Source organism: Sipha flava, unplaced genomic scaffold (genome assembly GCF_003268045.1).
Source record: "Sipha flava isolate LNK unplaced genomic scaffold, YSA_version1 310_pilon_pilon, whole genome shotgun sequence".
Taxonomy (NCBI): Eukaryota; Metazoa; Arthropoda; class Insecta; order Hemiptera; family Aphididae; genus Sipha; species Sipha flava.
The window spans coordinates 1-16,394 of NW_020272989.1; the positions used below are offsets into that span (position 1 = coordinate 1).

Genomic DNA, 16,394 nt, shown 5'->3' on the forward strand with positions numbered 1-16,394 from the left:
CAAACAATAAATATTACGGCGATTCGCGCACGTATAAATAATTATAATATAAAAAACTCCCGGCGATTAGCGCACATAAAATAATATAATAAAAAATGATAATAATAATACTGGCAATTCGTGCCTATAACAAATTTTTATAAAAAGAAATAAAATGTTCGCAAACGCGCAACGGACAATTCACGAACGACGTGCAGAGAGCGACAAAAGTTGCGGCGGCCGTATTAAAATACGCACACCGACAAGCCGGCGATGCAGATAACGCGCCGATAACGGGTAACGCGTTGGGACTTAATTAATTTAAATAATTCACACACAATTAATAACAAAAATAAATAAATCACAATATAGATAATTGTGCGTGTGTGTCGATAGGCTGTGATATTATTCGGGTCGTCGACCGGCCGCTATTTTACGGCGGTAACATTATCCCCCCCTTGAAAGCCTTGGGTTTCAATTTATACGTTGTCCTTATCCGTCAGTAGCCTACATAGTTTGATGACTGGACGGCGTATCTGCGTCCCGTTCGCTATTTTTAGTGTTGCAACCCGTAATATCCCATCAGAACCAGGATGTAATTCTACGACTACACCTAGCTTCCACCTAGCTGGAGGCATACATTCGTCTTTTATGATTACAACATCGCCTTTTACTAGTTGCAGGATCTTGCACTTCCACTTGTCACGAATTTGAGTTTGTGGTAGATACTCCTTTGACCATCTCTTCCAGAACGTTTGCATTAGATTTTGCACTAGATGCCATCTTCGTAGACCCTTAGGCTCTTCCTTAGATATGTCTGGTTCATTTGGTAACAACATTGCCCCTCCAATTAGGAAGTGAGATGGGGTTAAAACAGCCAAATCAGAAGGATCACTACTTAGCGGAGTCATCGGTCTTGAATTAAGACAAGCTTCGATTTGGCACAACAGTGTACGCATTTCTGTGTCTGTTAACTTATGATCCGATATAACTCTCTTCAGGTGATGCTTCATACTCTTCACGGCACTCTCCCATATGCCACCAAAATGTGGCGCGGCTGGTGGATTAAAATGCCATTCAATACCTTCTTTCGTTAAGTCAACACTGGCCTTCTTCATCATTGAGACTAACTCCCTTTGAGCGCCGACAAAATTTGTTCCATTATCGCTATAAATCTTAGCACATTTTCCTCTTCTAGACATAAAACAACGCAATGTCGCTATAAAGGACTTACTTGAAAGATCGTCAACCAACTCCAAATGTATGGCCTTCGTGGAAAAGCAAACAAATACTGCAATCCAAGCCTTCTTAGCAGTTACTCGTCTCAATCCACTACGAATATATATTGGTCCTGCAAAATCTACACCTGTAACGGTGAAAGGTCTGCTACACTGCACTCGATCTTTTGGAAGTGGCGCCATCATTGGGTGATTAAAACGTGGCTTTGCTTTCGTACATTGAACACAACGCCACACCACTGACCTTGCAGTTACTCGACCTAGCAGTGGCCAGTATAAACGCCTTACTTCAGACAACAAAAGCTGAGGTCCTCCATGGAGAAGCTCCAGATGGTATTTTTCAAATATCATACGGGTTACTTTATGAGCAGCAGGCAATACCACAGGGTGCTTATGTTTATCCGCCATGTTTGAGTTGTCGAGTCTTCCACCCACAAATATTAAACCGTCGCGTAGGAAGGGAATCAAACTCCGCAGCTTGCTATTCCTTGATACTTCATGTCCCTTTTCTAGCGATAAGATCTCTTTGCTAAAGCACTCAGTCTGAACCATTCTTAGCACCGTTTTTCTCGCTTCGTTCAAGTCCAATATCCTTAAAGATTGAGGTTCATTGATCATCTTACGCAGATACTTCGAATAGATTGTTAGCCAAGCTACTCCTCGTAACATGTGGTTCCATTCTGAATAGTGTTCTAATATACTATTTGCTGAATTGTTTGCTACAAGTACTAACTTCACTTTACGTACTTCGGGTAGCTCTTCATTCTCGTTGACGATTGTATTTATTATCCAATCCTTCTCATTCTTTTCTAACCAGGGGGGTCCCTTCCACCACAGTCTTGCGTCTAAAAGCTCCCGTGGTCCCAAACCTCTTGAAGTGATATCCGCTGGGTTTTCATGTGTTCCTATATGGTTCCACTGGTTGACCTCTGTTACATCCATGATTTGAGCTATTCGATTTGCAACATATGTTTTTAGCCGGCTGCTCTGGCTATTCAACCACCCTAGAACTATAGTTGAGTCCGTCCATAACTTGAATTGATGAATGTTGATTTGCCATGACTCAGCAACTCGTTGAGCCAGTTCAGCTAATAATAAGGCACCGTTTAACTCAAGACGCGGGATTGTACTTCCTTTTAATGGGGCCACTCGAGTTTTGGAGCATAGAAGTCTGGAATACCATTTTCCGTTGGTGCTTTGAGTACGAATGTAGATACAGGCTCCATATGCTTCCTCTGAGGCATCACAAAATCCATGTACATCGATGATATCGGTACGCTCAGGTATAACCTTTCTAGGAATGGACAATTCCTTGAGTTGCTCGAGTGTATCAAAAAAATGAATCCATCTTTGCTGAATGTCTGCTGGAAGCTGAGCATCCCAGCCTATCTTCATTGACCACAGCTGTTGTAGGAATATTTTTCCTTTCACTAAAACTGGTGACAGAAACCCAAGTGGATCGAAAATTTTGTTCAGGTCAGAGAGTATAGCTCTTTTCGTTACCGCGCCTTGTGTGGATCTCGTTACGATGTCATATTGAAAATGGTCTGCGACTGGTTTCCACTGCAACCCTAATGACTTGACCGTGTCATCGTCTCCTATATCTAATACAAACAAAGGATCGTCAATAGACTTGGATAAAAATTTTCGCATAACAATCTCGGAGTTGGAACACCATTTCCTTAACGGTAGCTTTGCTGATATTAACACTGAACTAACATCTATTTGTAACTGACAGCAGTCATCCTCTGTATCGGCCCCCGTCATCAGATCGTCCATATAAAAATCTTCGGCAATCACCTTTGAAGCTTTCGGGTATTCCTTCTCAACACTTTTTGCGAGTGCTATAAGACAATAGGTTGATAGAAATGAGGCAGGAGTTGTTCCATACGTGACTGTAGTTAACTGGTATGAACGTAGTAACTCTTCAGGGCTGGATCTCCAAACAATTCTTTGTAGGTCCCAATCTTCCTTTGCAACCTTTATTTGACGAAATATTTTTTCTATATCCGAAGTTAAGACAAATTGATGCTTGCGGAAGCGCACGAGAATTGAAAATAAATCTTGCTGAACAACTGGACCACACTTCAAGGCATCATTAAGAGATACGCCTGATGTACTTTTGGCAGAGGCATCGAAAACTACTCGGACCTTTGTAGTTAAACTTGATGCCTTTTTTACCGAATGGTGTGGTAGATAAAAGGGATTCTGCGTCTGAGTCGAATCATCCATTACTTGAATTATATGTCCCATTTCAATATATTCATTCATAAATCGTATGTACTCAGCCTTCAAATGCTTATCATGTTGTAATCTTTTCTCAACATTCAGGAAGCGTGCGGTCGCCATGGGTAATGTTGCGCCTATTTCGCTGATCACCTTCTTAGTGGGAAGCCGTACGATAAAGCGTCCCTCCTCATCACGCATTGTGTGTTGCTTAAAATGTTGGACTGTCTCTTGCTCTTCTTGACATCTCTTATTCGCCTTTGATGCTCGGCCATAGTTTGTATTTTCAATGCTGCTGAGAGCCTTCCAATCATCTTCTATCGTTTGACCCATTGAGAAAGGTGTTCGTGAATGCTGGTTGGAAAGTTCTCCCGTTACGAGCCATCCGAAACAACTTTCATGTAGGGTTACTGAACCTATATTTAATGGTATTTTCTTTGTTCCCAAAACATCAAAGAACGAACCACCTCCAATAAGTAAATCGATAGCTTGAGAGCGATGGAAATCCGGATCAGCTAGAAATGGAGACACAGCATCTGGTATACCCCATCCACCTGCAGGCTCTGAACAAGGCGCTAAATCTCCGACAATGTTAGGCAATACGTAGCAAGTAATCTTAATGTTAAATTCATTCGTTCTTGATTCGACTTTCAACTCACTGCATGACCTTGCTCTTAACCGATTGTCCCCAATACCACTTATTGGTAATAAAGACTTCTTACATGTTAACTGTAGTAAATTTGCATATCTTTTTGACACAAAGTTTATTCGGGCACCGCTATCCAAGATAGCTCTGCACTGGCGACGTCCACCGTTTTTATCTTGAACCATAACCAAGGCTGTCGCAAGAAACACGTGAGAATTTCCCGTCGTGATTTCTGCTGGTATAGGTGCAGACACTAGGATTCCGGAGGTAGACGATGTTTGACCTGTATCTGGCAGTTGTCCTTTGAGCTGTTCCTTCTCTTCAGTTTTCTCCTTTTTTTCAAAATGTAATAATGAATGATGGTTACGGTTGCACGTTCGACACCTGTAAGTGGATCTACAAGTATTTGCCATATGCCCTGAAGATAAACAATTGAAACATATCTGTGATGCTCTCGCCATCTGAAGACGTTCGGATACTGAAAGACCCTTGAATTGCTCACACATGAACAGCCTATGAGCTTCCGAACAACAAGGACATGGGTGAATAGACTTGTTATTCGCAGAAATAAGCACCCTTCTTGATGCGCCATTTGATGTAATCCTTTTTGAGCTTGACCCTTTTATTTGACTCTCACAACTTCTTTCAAATGATGACGTGCAAGACTCTGATGTCTCTATGGCAGCACAACGACTTGCTATAAATATTTCCAAATCGGAGTATTTCGGGAGCCTCGCGTTTCGTTGGTGTAATTGCCAACTATGCGCTGTATTCTTATCTAGTCGACGAGTGACAATAGTAATGAGCCAGGCATCCCACTGTTCAACAGGTTGACCCATTGATTTTAATGCTGCAACATGAGTAGAAACTGTGGAATATAACACTTGCAGAGTACTAGGGTTTGATTCTTCTACTCGGGGGCAGTCGAGAATGGAGTGGATATGTGATTGAACTACAAGACTGTGGTTATCATATCGTTGAATCAGCTGTCCTATGACCGCGTCATAATTTCCATCGCTAACTGGAATAGAGCGGATGAGCTCTAAAGCTGGACCTTCCAAACTTGATCGCAAATAGAAGAACTTTTGTGCTGCAGTATAGCTATCGTCATTGTGTACCATCGCTCGAAATACATCAAAAAATGAAGCCCATTCTTGGATGTTACCATTGAACCTGGGAAGCGGTATAGGTTGTAACTGGGCCCTATGGATATTCATAGCAGGGAATGATGCATTGACAGCTGTCGAGTTATGCGGCTTTTCCAAGCTGATTAGTTCTTGAATTTGAGATCTAATTGCGAAGTACTCATTTTCAAACGTTTCCCTTTCTAACTCAGACTCTTCTTCCTCGTCAACGAGCAATTCTATCTCCGACTGTATATCTTCGAATTTTCGATTAATTTGCGGTAGCTCTTCTTGCCTAAATTCTAGCAGTGACACGGTTTGTAGTGATGGGTCGAATTTATTTACAAATGTACGAACACGTGTGAGAGCACCCTTTACTACACCCCTTTTTCTCTTTAAATCTGCAAGCGTCTTTTGCTCATTAGAGTCTAGCACCATATTGTTTGATAATAGCAATACAAAATAAAAATATTAATAATAATAATCAACTCAAGAAGGATAAATTGGATCAAAAATAATTTAGTGCTTATGCCTAATAATAGATGTACTAATAAACCTTTAGATTTTAAAAATAAGAGAGTAGAACAAAATACTAATAAATAATCAAAATAATAACCAACGATTTTAATATAAATACACGAATCAGCTCAATGAGTAAGAATTAAAATAATTCACAAACAAATAACCAAGACTTAATTAAATTACACACTTGAATACCACAACAAAACAATCGGAGGTATATAAAAATTTACGGATAATTAAATTAAAATTCACAATAATATAAATTTAATTTAAAAATCGATCACGTCGAAGTCACCAAAATGTTTGGGCCGGTAGCGTATAGCGATAATACGCACACACCGGACACCACTACTCCGTACGCACTACCTAAACCGACTTCGTCGGTCACACCTTATATACATGTGTATTTTTGTCAATAGATCGGATAGGAATGGTTGGGTTCGCCGCGCAAATACTATCCGACTATGTGGTGCTATGAGTGTGTATGTGTGTATGTATGTTGTGTGTACTTAAAATTATGGAAGGAATAAAAAATGGTAACTAAAATAATGTAAAAAATATGGTAACTATGTTGCTGTATTTATAAAATAAATTATAGGAATCGGCCCTTCTGGCCCAGCAACAAATTATAAAATTTAAAATAAATATTGTAATTACAAAAAATAATTCACAGCAACACGTAAATTGTATAAATAATAATAATATATACTCTGGCTATTTGAGCCTAACTAAAATGCCGATTCGGCACAACCAATATAATAAATAATAATAATAATAATGGCGACAAAAGTTGCGGCGGCCGTGTTAAAATACGCACACCGACAAGCCGGCGATGCAGATAACGCGCCGATAACGGGTAACGCGTTGGAACTTAATTAATTTAAATAATTCACACACAATTAATAACAAAAATAAATAAATCACAATATAGATAATTGTGCGTGTGTGTCGATAGGCTGTGATATTATTCGGGTCGTCGACCGGCCGCTATTTTACGGCAGCAATAATATTATAAAATCAATGGCCAGACTCCTACCCCTTAAAAATTTCGAGTATCTTGAGTAGTTTATAAAGCTAAAATAGACTATCGGCGGAAGGCGATTATTGTATAGATAAATGTACTTATGCATGGCCGTCGTTTGACGTTTATTAAATATTTTGCAATGAACAATTCTACAAAATGTTTAAATTTTACCAAAATATGGTAGGTACACTAAAAATTTGTTTAAACCGGAACGATAAACGTTATTTTTTTTTTTTTTACGAACCGGAACGGTAAAAAAATTTTTTTTCCTAAACCGGAACTGTGTTCTGGTCCATTTCGAGCCCTATTTGTTTTTGCAAAGACTATTTAGTTAATGTAATTAGAAAAATGAATTCCAAATATAAAATGAAAACTAAAATTCCTTTATCGAAAAGAAAAAAGTACAAAGATTTCATAAAGCGAATAAAAGACCACCATGAACCAAAATAATAGAAATAATAATAGAAATTACATTGCACTGCAAACTATTTGCAGCTATTTTTTTTTTTTTTATTATTAATTACTATTGTACATCAAAACGTGGGGGTACCTAATTTTCAATAACTACAATTCTTCAAATATGGTATACTGCGATAACGATTACAATGAACGACTACCTGGATCAGTAGCGTACTAACGGTGGGGGGGTTTTGGAGATAAAACCCCCACCCGAAATTTTTAGGATGAATTAACTTTTTATGAGAAAACTAAAATATCTGGTACCTGTAATATCATATTGTACTTAGGTATTACAAATTCTTCATCATAATAAAATAAACAGCATACATTTTAAAATACCTTTGTACTATACTACTATACTATACCTTTATACCAGTGGTTTTCAACCTTTTTAACAATGCGGCACACTTCATCTCCAACAAACTTTTCGCGGCACACCAATCCATAAATATGTATACTATTTACAGTCTACTCTATTAGAGGATTATTTATTGTGAAATATATTAATACAATAATCGATCGATCGTGACGGCTGCGACGGGCATACTTAGGGCGCCTTCACACGTAGCCACTCGGCAGTGCTGCTATTGGAAAAATATTAGTTTATATAGATGGTTTCACACACGTCCACGGCCACTAATTTGAAGCGCCACAGACGATGTCAGTGGCTTGCTTCGCCGCAGAACGTGGCGTCTAAAAGTCGCGCTTCTCGAGACAGAACGTGTTTTTAGATTGGGCGTTTCACACGCAACCACAATCGCGCGTCTATTTTTGTAGCTGGTCAGCAGCGCGTCGGCAGCGTCGGCATACCCTTATTGATCATTCCGAGTGCTGTCAATAGCTTATAATATGCATATATTACTAATAAATAATAATACGCATATTCCTGAGTCATATAAGGAAAAACGTACAGAGAATAACTATTAAACTGTAATGAGTGCCACGTGCGAATAACAAATCACAAACAACCGCAAACAACATCATCATTCGAATAGGACGATCAAGACCAAGGACAACCAAGCGTCGAAAACAACACAATTAAAACAGAATCAAACAGAGTATATAAAGGCTCCGTTTCACCACCAACGGGAGACGTGTCTAGCTATCAGTACAAGCCCTTCTGAGTTTTGTCTTTGATATTGTTAGTGCACAAATTAATAATTTGTATCTGTAAATCATTTATTTGTATTTATTAAAGTGTTTAAAAGTGTTTCAATTAATTATTAAATCAATTTATCCTACTCCAATAACATCATTACGATAGGTACCTGTTTTTATTGGGTACCACGTAACAAGCTCTTATTTTTTATTTTTGATACCAGATAAAAGTTCTTTGAATGTATTTTTTGACATACGAAAATATGGAAAAAATTTTTCATCATCTCCTTCTATGTCATCAAATAGTGTGTTAAATAATTCTCTGTTCGGTCTTTCCAGAAGCAGTGGATGTACCTAGAATCTTCTTGGTGTATTTTTACATTTTTTTTTTTTAATTAATAACATAATAATTCAGTTTCCACGTCCATTTTGAGACTGATGTGGTATGTTTTTGTCTTCACAAACTGTCTACCGATACACATTCGTAGTACCACTAATTACGCTTCTAAAAATATGAGCAGCACCACTGACGGGCTCCTAAAAACACGAGCAGCGCCATTGACGTGCTGCTAAGAAGCGCTGCCAAGTGGCTACGTGTGAAGGCACCCTAACAGGTAGGGAAGCCGCAACGGGTCGCAGTACAAATCAGCCACTTTTCATGTCGCGGACTATAATAATTCGTCTAGAGAACTAATAACTTTAAAAAATAAAAAATATGCAAGCACTTATGCATTTAAAAACCCTATAATGCTCTTAAAATACGCACTTGAAATTTTTTTTCAGCGATTTAATGTCAAAGTATTAATACAATTAATATTATTTAAAATAAATTAAAACAATTACCTAATATAAATATATATTATGTCATTGCCAAGTAAATAAAATACATTTTTTTTCCTTAATTTTCTTAATTGAATATGTATTCAGCTCACAGGGGCGATGGTCCGATATCAGAAACGATTATCCATCTATTAATAAAATTTATTACAGCAAATAAATATTACTGTCTTATTGGCGGTCCGCAAACACTTTTAGGAAAATCGTGTGCTTCGAACAGTTATAAACCATATTATGCGAGAAAAATTAAAAATAAATACATTTTTATACAAATCTTTTTAGTCTATTGTTTGAAATAAAAACGATGGTGTGAAAAAAATTGATTTAAGTTAAATATGTTTCAAAAAGTATAAAATGGCGTATAAAAGTATTAAATATGCCTTAAAAACAAAAAAAAATACTCAAAATATGCATTTATATGCAACATAAAATTTCAACATTAGTTTTGTTAAAGCATGAAATGTATTTGTTTCGTACTTGGCTATTTTTGTGATAGTACAAAACAAATATGCAAATGCTACAAGTCCCTTGCCCTACTAATCATTTTATAATAAAGAATTTTATCATTATTATAATTATATATGTTTATTAAATAATTTATACATTTTAATATATTAAATATACCTAAAAGTCTTGTTTAGATAGGGCTCAAATGTATTGTAGACTCGGTGTCTAAGATACCCCCTGAAATACAGATCTGCGCACGCCTATCCATAGGTATATAATTATATTTTGATAAGTAACTAAGATATTTTTCTTGTCATTAGTTAATGAACAACGACCTATCTAAAATATCTTGCAACTCAATGTTGGATCACCGACCCATAGGTTGGGAAACGCTATGCTATAGAGTGCCACACATTTTACGTCGGTTTCTAGAAGTTTTCTAGTTGAAACATAAAGCCAACATTGGTGATTCCTTTGAATATAAGGATGAATCCAAAATTTCCTTCTTTTATTCCTTTCTTTCTTTTCTCTTTTAAACAGTTTTTCGTACAAGTAGTGCGAAACAATATCTTCCTGGTCACTAGACTTATTTGACATATTTTAATAATAAGCTACCGAAAAACTACGCAAATAATAGAAAACGACTGATAATAATCGAATGATACATAAAAATTATAATAATAATCACACGACAGATGCTTTGTGTGTGTACCGATAATCGCACACATCACATAAATCGCCTGGTGCGCAGAGTTAGTTATACGTTTATAAATGAAATTGCACATTGAGGCCCTCATAAACAACGGTTTTATTTCTGTCCAGTCATGATATTAAACGTGACGGGTTTGTCGGTTATCGTTAGAAATCGTAGTATGTGGTATTTCTGATAAAAAAAAGCCGACGTGTTTATTTAATGGATAGGTACGCATGTCAGCACCTCTGCAGCATAATCTAAAGATTCCCATGCACTATGATACAACATGACCAGTTTCACCACGCTGGTCACAACTGAAGTGTAAGTGCTGTTTCACATGAGACACTTTGTGGCCAGCGACTAGAGTCTGAAAAGAATCTGGCGGTTAAAAGTATATTGATATTTATAGAAGCGTTCACATGAGACACAGATAAGGAATCAGTGTCCCGCAGTCGTTTCGAAGTGTCTCTTCCCCTCTAGTAGCCGGACACTATGTTTGTGTCTGAGCCACCGATAATCTACACATTGTTATGAATATATTCAGACAAGACACACGAGGCCACCAATTCATACCGATTTTATAAAATAATTAGTAAATAATTTATTTAGGCAGTAATTATTTTATTATATATTTTGAAATTGATTAATAACTATGATCCTTGATACAGTTATACAGTTTATGCAGTTCAAAAAAAGACTTGGAGGACATGCGAAAATAATTGAAAAATTTTTGCTCACTTTTAAGTAAATCAGTAGACAAACATATAAAATATCCTTTTTCATTTCTAAATTGAATAATAGGATGTACCCAATAAATCCTTTCAGTTCTTTTATCCGGTTTATTTTGTTTTTTAATAAGAGAATACAACAGTATTGCCTCCTCTACCCTCATGATTACGACTTGTTGTGATACGATTTGTGTACGATGTGTACGATTTTCACGTGCAATACATAATTATTAATAAGACACTAGTGTATGGCAAGTGTCTCGTGTGAATCAATGAGACACTTTTATAAACAGTAGCGCGATTCTTGTGGCCAGCCACAAAATGTCTCGTGTGAAACAGCTCTAAAGGCAAAACAATTTGACGATGAAAACTGACGTGTTTTACAGACTGCTGGGTCGCTATCACAGCTCCGTTAGTCGTATTACCATGGCGGATAGGGCCAACGGAAAATGTGGATTTTCCCGGTAGTATAATTTAAATCAGGTAAAAGAACATTTACTGTGTAAGTAAATAAGTCTACTCTGCGGATCGTTTGATTAACACGTATTTTACATAAAGTTTTAAGCGTTAGTATAACTTTATTTTTTAAGTTATGGTATATTGGTTTTAAGTTTAAAAGAACAAAACAGCACTAAAATTCACCTATTCCTGTATCTCATCAGTTTCGCACATTTTAAAGTACAAGAATAAAGAAAAAAGTAAAACTGTATTAGGTACCTATAACATTTTAATAATCTCAATTATCTATTTTCTGCATTTCCATTGGTAATAAATTCAAGTACTATTTAATAACTTAACAATATACATATTATTTTATGCTCAGATGTATTTTAATAGTACGTTGAGATATTTTTAACCGTATCTGTATGATGAAATAAATTATTATTTGAAGTTAATAATATATAAAGAAAAATCTAAAAAAATAAATTAGTAGTTTTATTATAAAACTTTATACTTTCACAAAATTTGGCAAATCTATTGCTATCAATTTTTAGTACCTACCTTGTAGGTGATCATTTTTTTTTAATTTATACTGAACTATTTTTCTAATTGTAATAAAATATAAATTACTTCAAATTTATTTATTTCAAACAAGTCACATGAACAAATATAAATTAACATTGCATTGTTTTGGGTTCATTTTATTGTAGATATTGGAAGTGAATATTAAAGTTTACCTACCTTTCAATAGCAAATAATAATGAATAAATGAACCATACACTACTGTAATATAATTAATCAGTCGCGATAAGTCAACCGTCGAATAAGGTCGTTAATTTACTTGTCGCTCCGTTATCTTAGTTCTGCTTTCGTATATTCTTAAACTTTATGTCGGCGTCGTCTTCGAGCGGCGGTGGCAACCCGCCACATGGCCAAAACCAGTCAACAGGAAAAACCAAAAAACTCAATGCCAGACTACATAATACCGATCAAGATTGGTCCATAGCGACCAACAAGAAAGCATCTCAACGTAATAAGGTACCAACACCAAATAGTCCTATATCCCCCACGTTACAGCAAATCTATAACAATCAACCTGTTCTAAATATGCCCAGCCAAACATTTAAATACGATAACACCTTATCTAATTCTATTAATGAGTCGTCCGGCGAGCATATGAATATAGATTCCTCTACAACCGATCACGCAACTGCTTCCGTTACTGATAACACTACAAATACCGCCATTATCTCACGCACAAATATAACCGATAATCATGCAATTATTATCGACTCTACTTCGATCGCAGACAAGTCGTCTACATATTCTATCGATAATCAACCTACGTTTTCAAATGATAATATCAAATCACCGTTACGTCTTTTTTCACATGACTACGCTGGTCCTGTTATTATTCTAGTCGAATGTGTTGACCCAAGTAAAAATCTTGGTAATTGGCATCCTCTCAAGGCTGCAAAATTTTTCTCCTCTAACTTCAAAGGCATTACCAACATTAAGCCCGCCAGCTTAAATAAAATCAAAATAACGTTCAACTCCGTAGTTAATGGCAACATTTGTTTAAATTCTAACATTTTGAGCAATAACGGTTTTACGGCTATTATTCCTTCTACGCTCATATATTCATTCGGAATTATCAAATTAGATAATACATTCTCTGAAGATGACTTCCGTGATGGTCTTCAGTCTTCTGTACCAGTAGAAGCGTTTAAACGCATATCAATAAAAAAAGACGGTACCATAATTCAAACACGTATTGTCGAACTCAAATTTTTAGCTCCGAAAATTCCAAGCCACATCTCAATATATAATATGCTCTACGACGTCCAACCCAGTATAAGGTCTCCAGTTCAGTGCAATCGTTGCCTCCGTTTTGGCCACTCTCAAAAATTCTGCCGCAGCAAACCGAGATGTAGTTGTTGCGGCAGCGATGACCACTCCTTCGATGCTTGCCCGTCAGCCCATACTACGAACCCGAATTGTATTTTTTGTAATCTTCCTCATCTCACCACCGACCATAGTTGCCGTGAATGGTTATTTCAAAAGGAAATTAAGAAAATCATGGCAACCGAAAATTTATCATATCGCGAAGCTCTAGATTTTAAGAAAAACAAATTTCACACCTCCGCTTTTAAATATTTGGATATTGTAAATAGTCAGTCTATTTCAGCCGTAAATACATCTGTCCCGTCTTCCTTTACTAATGATGACTTTCCTAATCTAAATTCTAGTCATCATATTTTTAACTCTAAAAAGAAAAAAATCAAATCACACCCCTCCTCCCACCAAAAACATTTTTCTCTTCCTCACGAATCTCTATCACCTCTACCTGGTAGCTACCTTAATACCTATGATCAAAATTCGCAACCACTTGAACAAAGTCCTAACGATTTTTCTTGGGTCCATCCACTTTCTCTTAAATTATCCGAATCCCTGATTAACTCCCCTAGTTTACTAACTCCCTTCACCTCCACAACTCTTCAGAACTTAATTGAATCATCGATACATTCTCTACTCTCTCTTCCTAAATTTAACATCACTCAATAATAATTATCTCCTACATAATATTTTTCCCGCTTCTCAGTTTTACATTTTTTTTTTTTCTTTAGTAATGTCTTCTTTAAGAAGTTATAACTCTTCTTCTTCTCTAAACATTTTACAGTGGAACGTCAGAAGTCTCCCTGCTTGAATTACTTCTTTACAGAACTTACTTGTTCATTATAAATGCTCCATTGCTATACTCTCTGAAACATGGTTACTTCTTTCTCGTGCCTTTAATATCCCTCAATTTAATTTTTTTAGATGTGATCGCCCCGACGGTTATGCAGGCTCTGCTATTGCGGTTCACAGTTCCATAAAATCTAGGTTGATTACTCTGGATCCGGTTACAAAAAATTGTTTTACTGAAAAAAAAAGAGAACATTGTTGGCGTTGAATTACTAAAGTCCAATTTTTCTCCATCTCTCTCCATATGGTCCTGCTATATTCCCGGCGATACTCATATTTCTGTGGACCTATGGCAATTATTATTCAATTTGATTTCTCCGTCTTCTTTATTATGCGGTGACTTTAACTCCTTCCATCCTTCGTGGGGCTCATCCTATTCTTCCTCCCGAGGTACTCATATCTACGATATTGTCAACTCCCTTGGTCTATGTATTTTAAATAACGGTAACTGTACTTGTATCGGGCGCCCGGGCTCTAATGACTCAGCCATCGACCTATCCTTCTCGTCACCTGATCTGGTTTGGAATACAACGTGGTCCACTATGGATAACCCTAATGGCAGTGATAACATCCCTATCCTTATCACCATTAACTACTCTCGTAACATTCATCCCCCCATTCTCAACCAGTCTGCAAATTCATCTTTCTCTAAATCTTTCTCTTTTAATCTTAATAAAGCCGACTGGATTGCATTTTCTCAATTTGTTCAAAATAGTATCTCTTATATACAAGATACAACATCCCCAACTATTTGTTATTCTACCTTTATCGATATCATAAACCAAGCCTCGATCAGCTCAATTCCAGTAAAAAAAACCTATTCCAATACATTTCCTCCTTCCTCTCCTTGGTGGAATTCTTCTTGTACCAAGGCTGTCAAAAATAGATCATCTCTTTTTAAACTATTTCGCCGTTCAGGTTCTATGGCTGATTTTATTGCCTATAGTGAATCGTGTGCGACAACAGCACAGACTTTAAAGAAAGAAAAACGCAGAGCATGGAAAAACTTTTGTACCAACTTAAATCCATCTGCTACTATCCACTAACTCTGGCACACCGCCAGACTCTTTAAAAAATGTGTTGTTCCTTCTCCTCGTCCTATCAATGATGATGTCCAGTATTCAGTCGTTAATTAGCTATCCTCTCAATTCTCGTCTCTCTCCACTTATCCTCCGCATATAAAGTATTCTTTTCTCTCTTAATCAAAATAACTTTAATATAAAATTTCTCTGGGTCACTCGGGCATCCTTGGAAATGAAATTGCAGACAATCTGGCTAGGTCCACATCTACTATCTCTTTGCCTTCCCCTTGTAAAATCCCTTCCACCGACTTCCTTCCAATTCTGCGTCAACATATTAACTATCTCTGGTCCTCCTATTGGAATAATCTACCGGCTAATTTTGCCTCTAAATACAAAAGTGTTGTTCCCAGTATACTAAAAAAACTTGGTTCGATAATCTAAAATTATCGAGAACGTCGATTATAAAATTTAATCGCCTACGAGTTGGTCATCATTTACTCCCTTCCCATTCCTATAAACTTTCTCTAAACGATTCTCCTTATTGCACTAAACATCCTAAGGAAATAATTTGTGATCTTTCCCACATTATCATCAGTTGTCCTTCATTATCCCATAATCGTTTAATTTTATTTAACTTTTTAAAATCTCAAAACATCCAATTAACTCTTCCATCTATCCTTAATTCCCATTCCGAAACCATAATTAATCGTATTCTATCCTTCATCCTCGAGACTGGTCTATCCGTTTAAATAAATAAATTATTGTAAATACCTAATTGTACTTATATCTGTAAATGTCGAAATAAATTGTACATATACAAAGTTTCTTAATAAAAAAAAAAAAATATATTTAATACAGAAATATAACATAATACTTATAAAAAGTTTTCAAATAATATTTAAAATTAATGACAAAACAGTACATTTTTTTTTCAATCTCATCTTTAATATTAAATATTCAAACTTATCGCAAGTATTAAGATTACAAATCATTTCATTATTATTGCACTACAATAACAGAAATTCTTACTAAGATATAATTGAACTAACATTACACATTTTATGCTTTAGAGTTTTTCAATAATTCAATAATTCTGAAATAGAATAGCTAATTTATAATCAATATGACAAACAGCAAAAAATAAAAAAGATATATTATATAAAT

At 36.1% G+C, this 16,394-nt stretch overlaps 2 protein-coding genes across 2 annotated transcripts; one reads left to right on the plus strand and one right to left on the minus strand.

Moving 5' to 3' along the window:
* Positions 1-458: 458 nt before the first annotated feature.
* LOC112686481 lies at positions 459-5,651 on the minus strand. Its single transcript, XM_025558758.1, has one exon. The coding sequence runs from the start codon at positions 5,649-5,651 to the stop codon at positions 459-461; it is 5,193 nt and encodes a 1,730-aa protein (XP_025414543.1).
* A 6,700-nt stretch (positions 5,652-12,351) lies between these two features.
* Positions 12,352-14,028, plus strand: LOC112686467. The gene has a single exon (XM_025558746.1). It carries the CDS (start codon positions 12,352-12,354, stop codon positions 14,026-14,028), a length of 1,677 nt encoding a protein of 558 aa, XP_025414531.1.
* Positions 14,029-16,394: the final 2,366 nt, after the last annotated feature.

Coding starts and splice junctions, on each gene's coding strand:
- LOC112686481 (XM_025558758.1), bottom strand. CDS start 5,651: ATGGTGCTAGACTCTAATGAGCAAAAGACGCTTGCAGATTTAAAGAGA.
- LOC112686467 (XM_025558746.1), top strand. CDS start 12,352: ATGTCGGCGTCGTCTTCGAGCGGCGGTGGCAACCCGCCACATGGCCAA.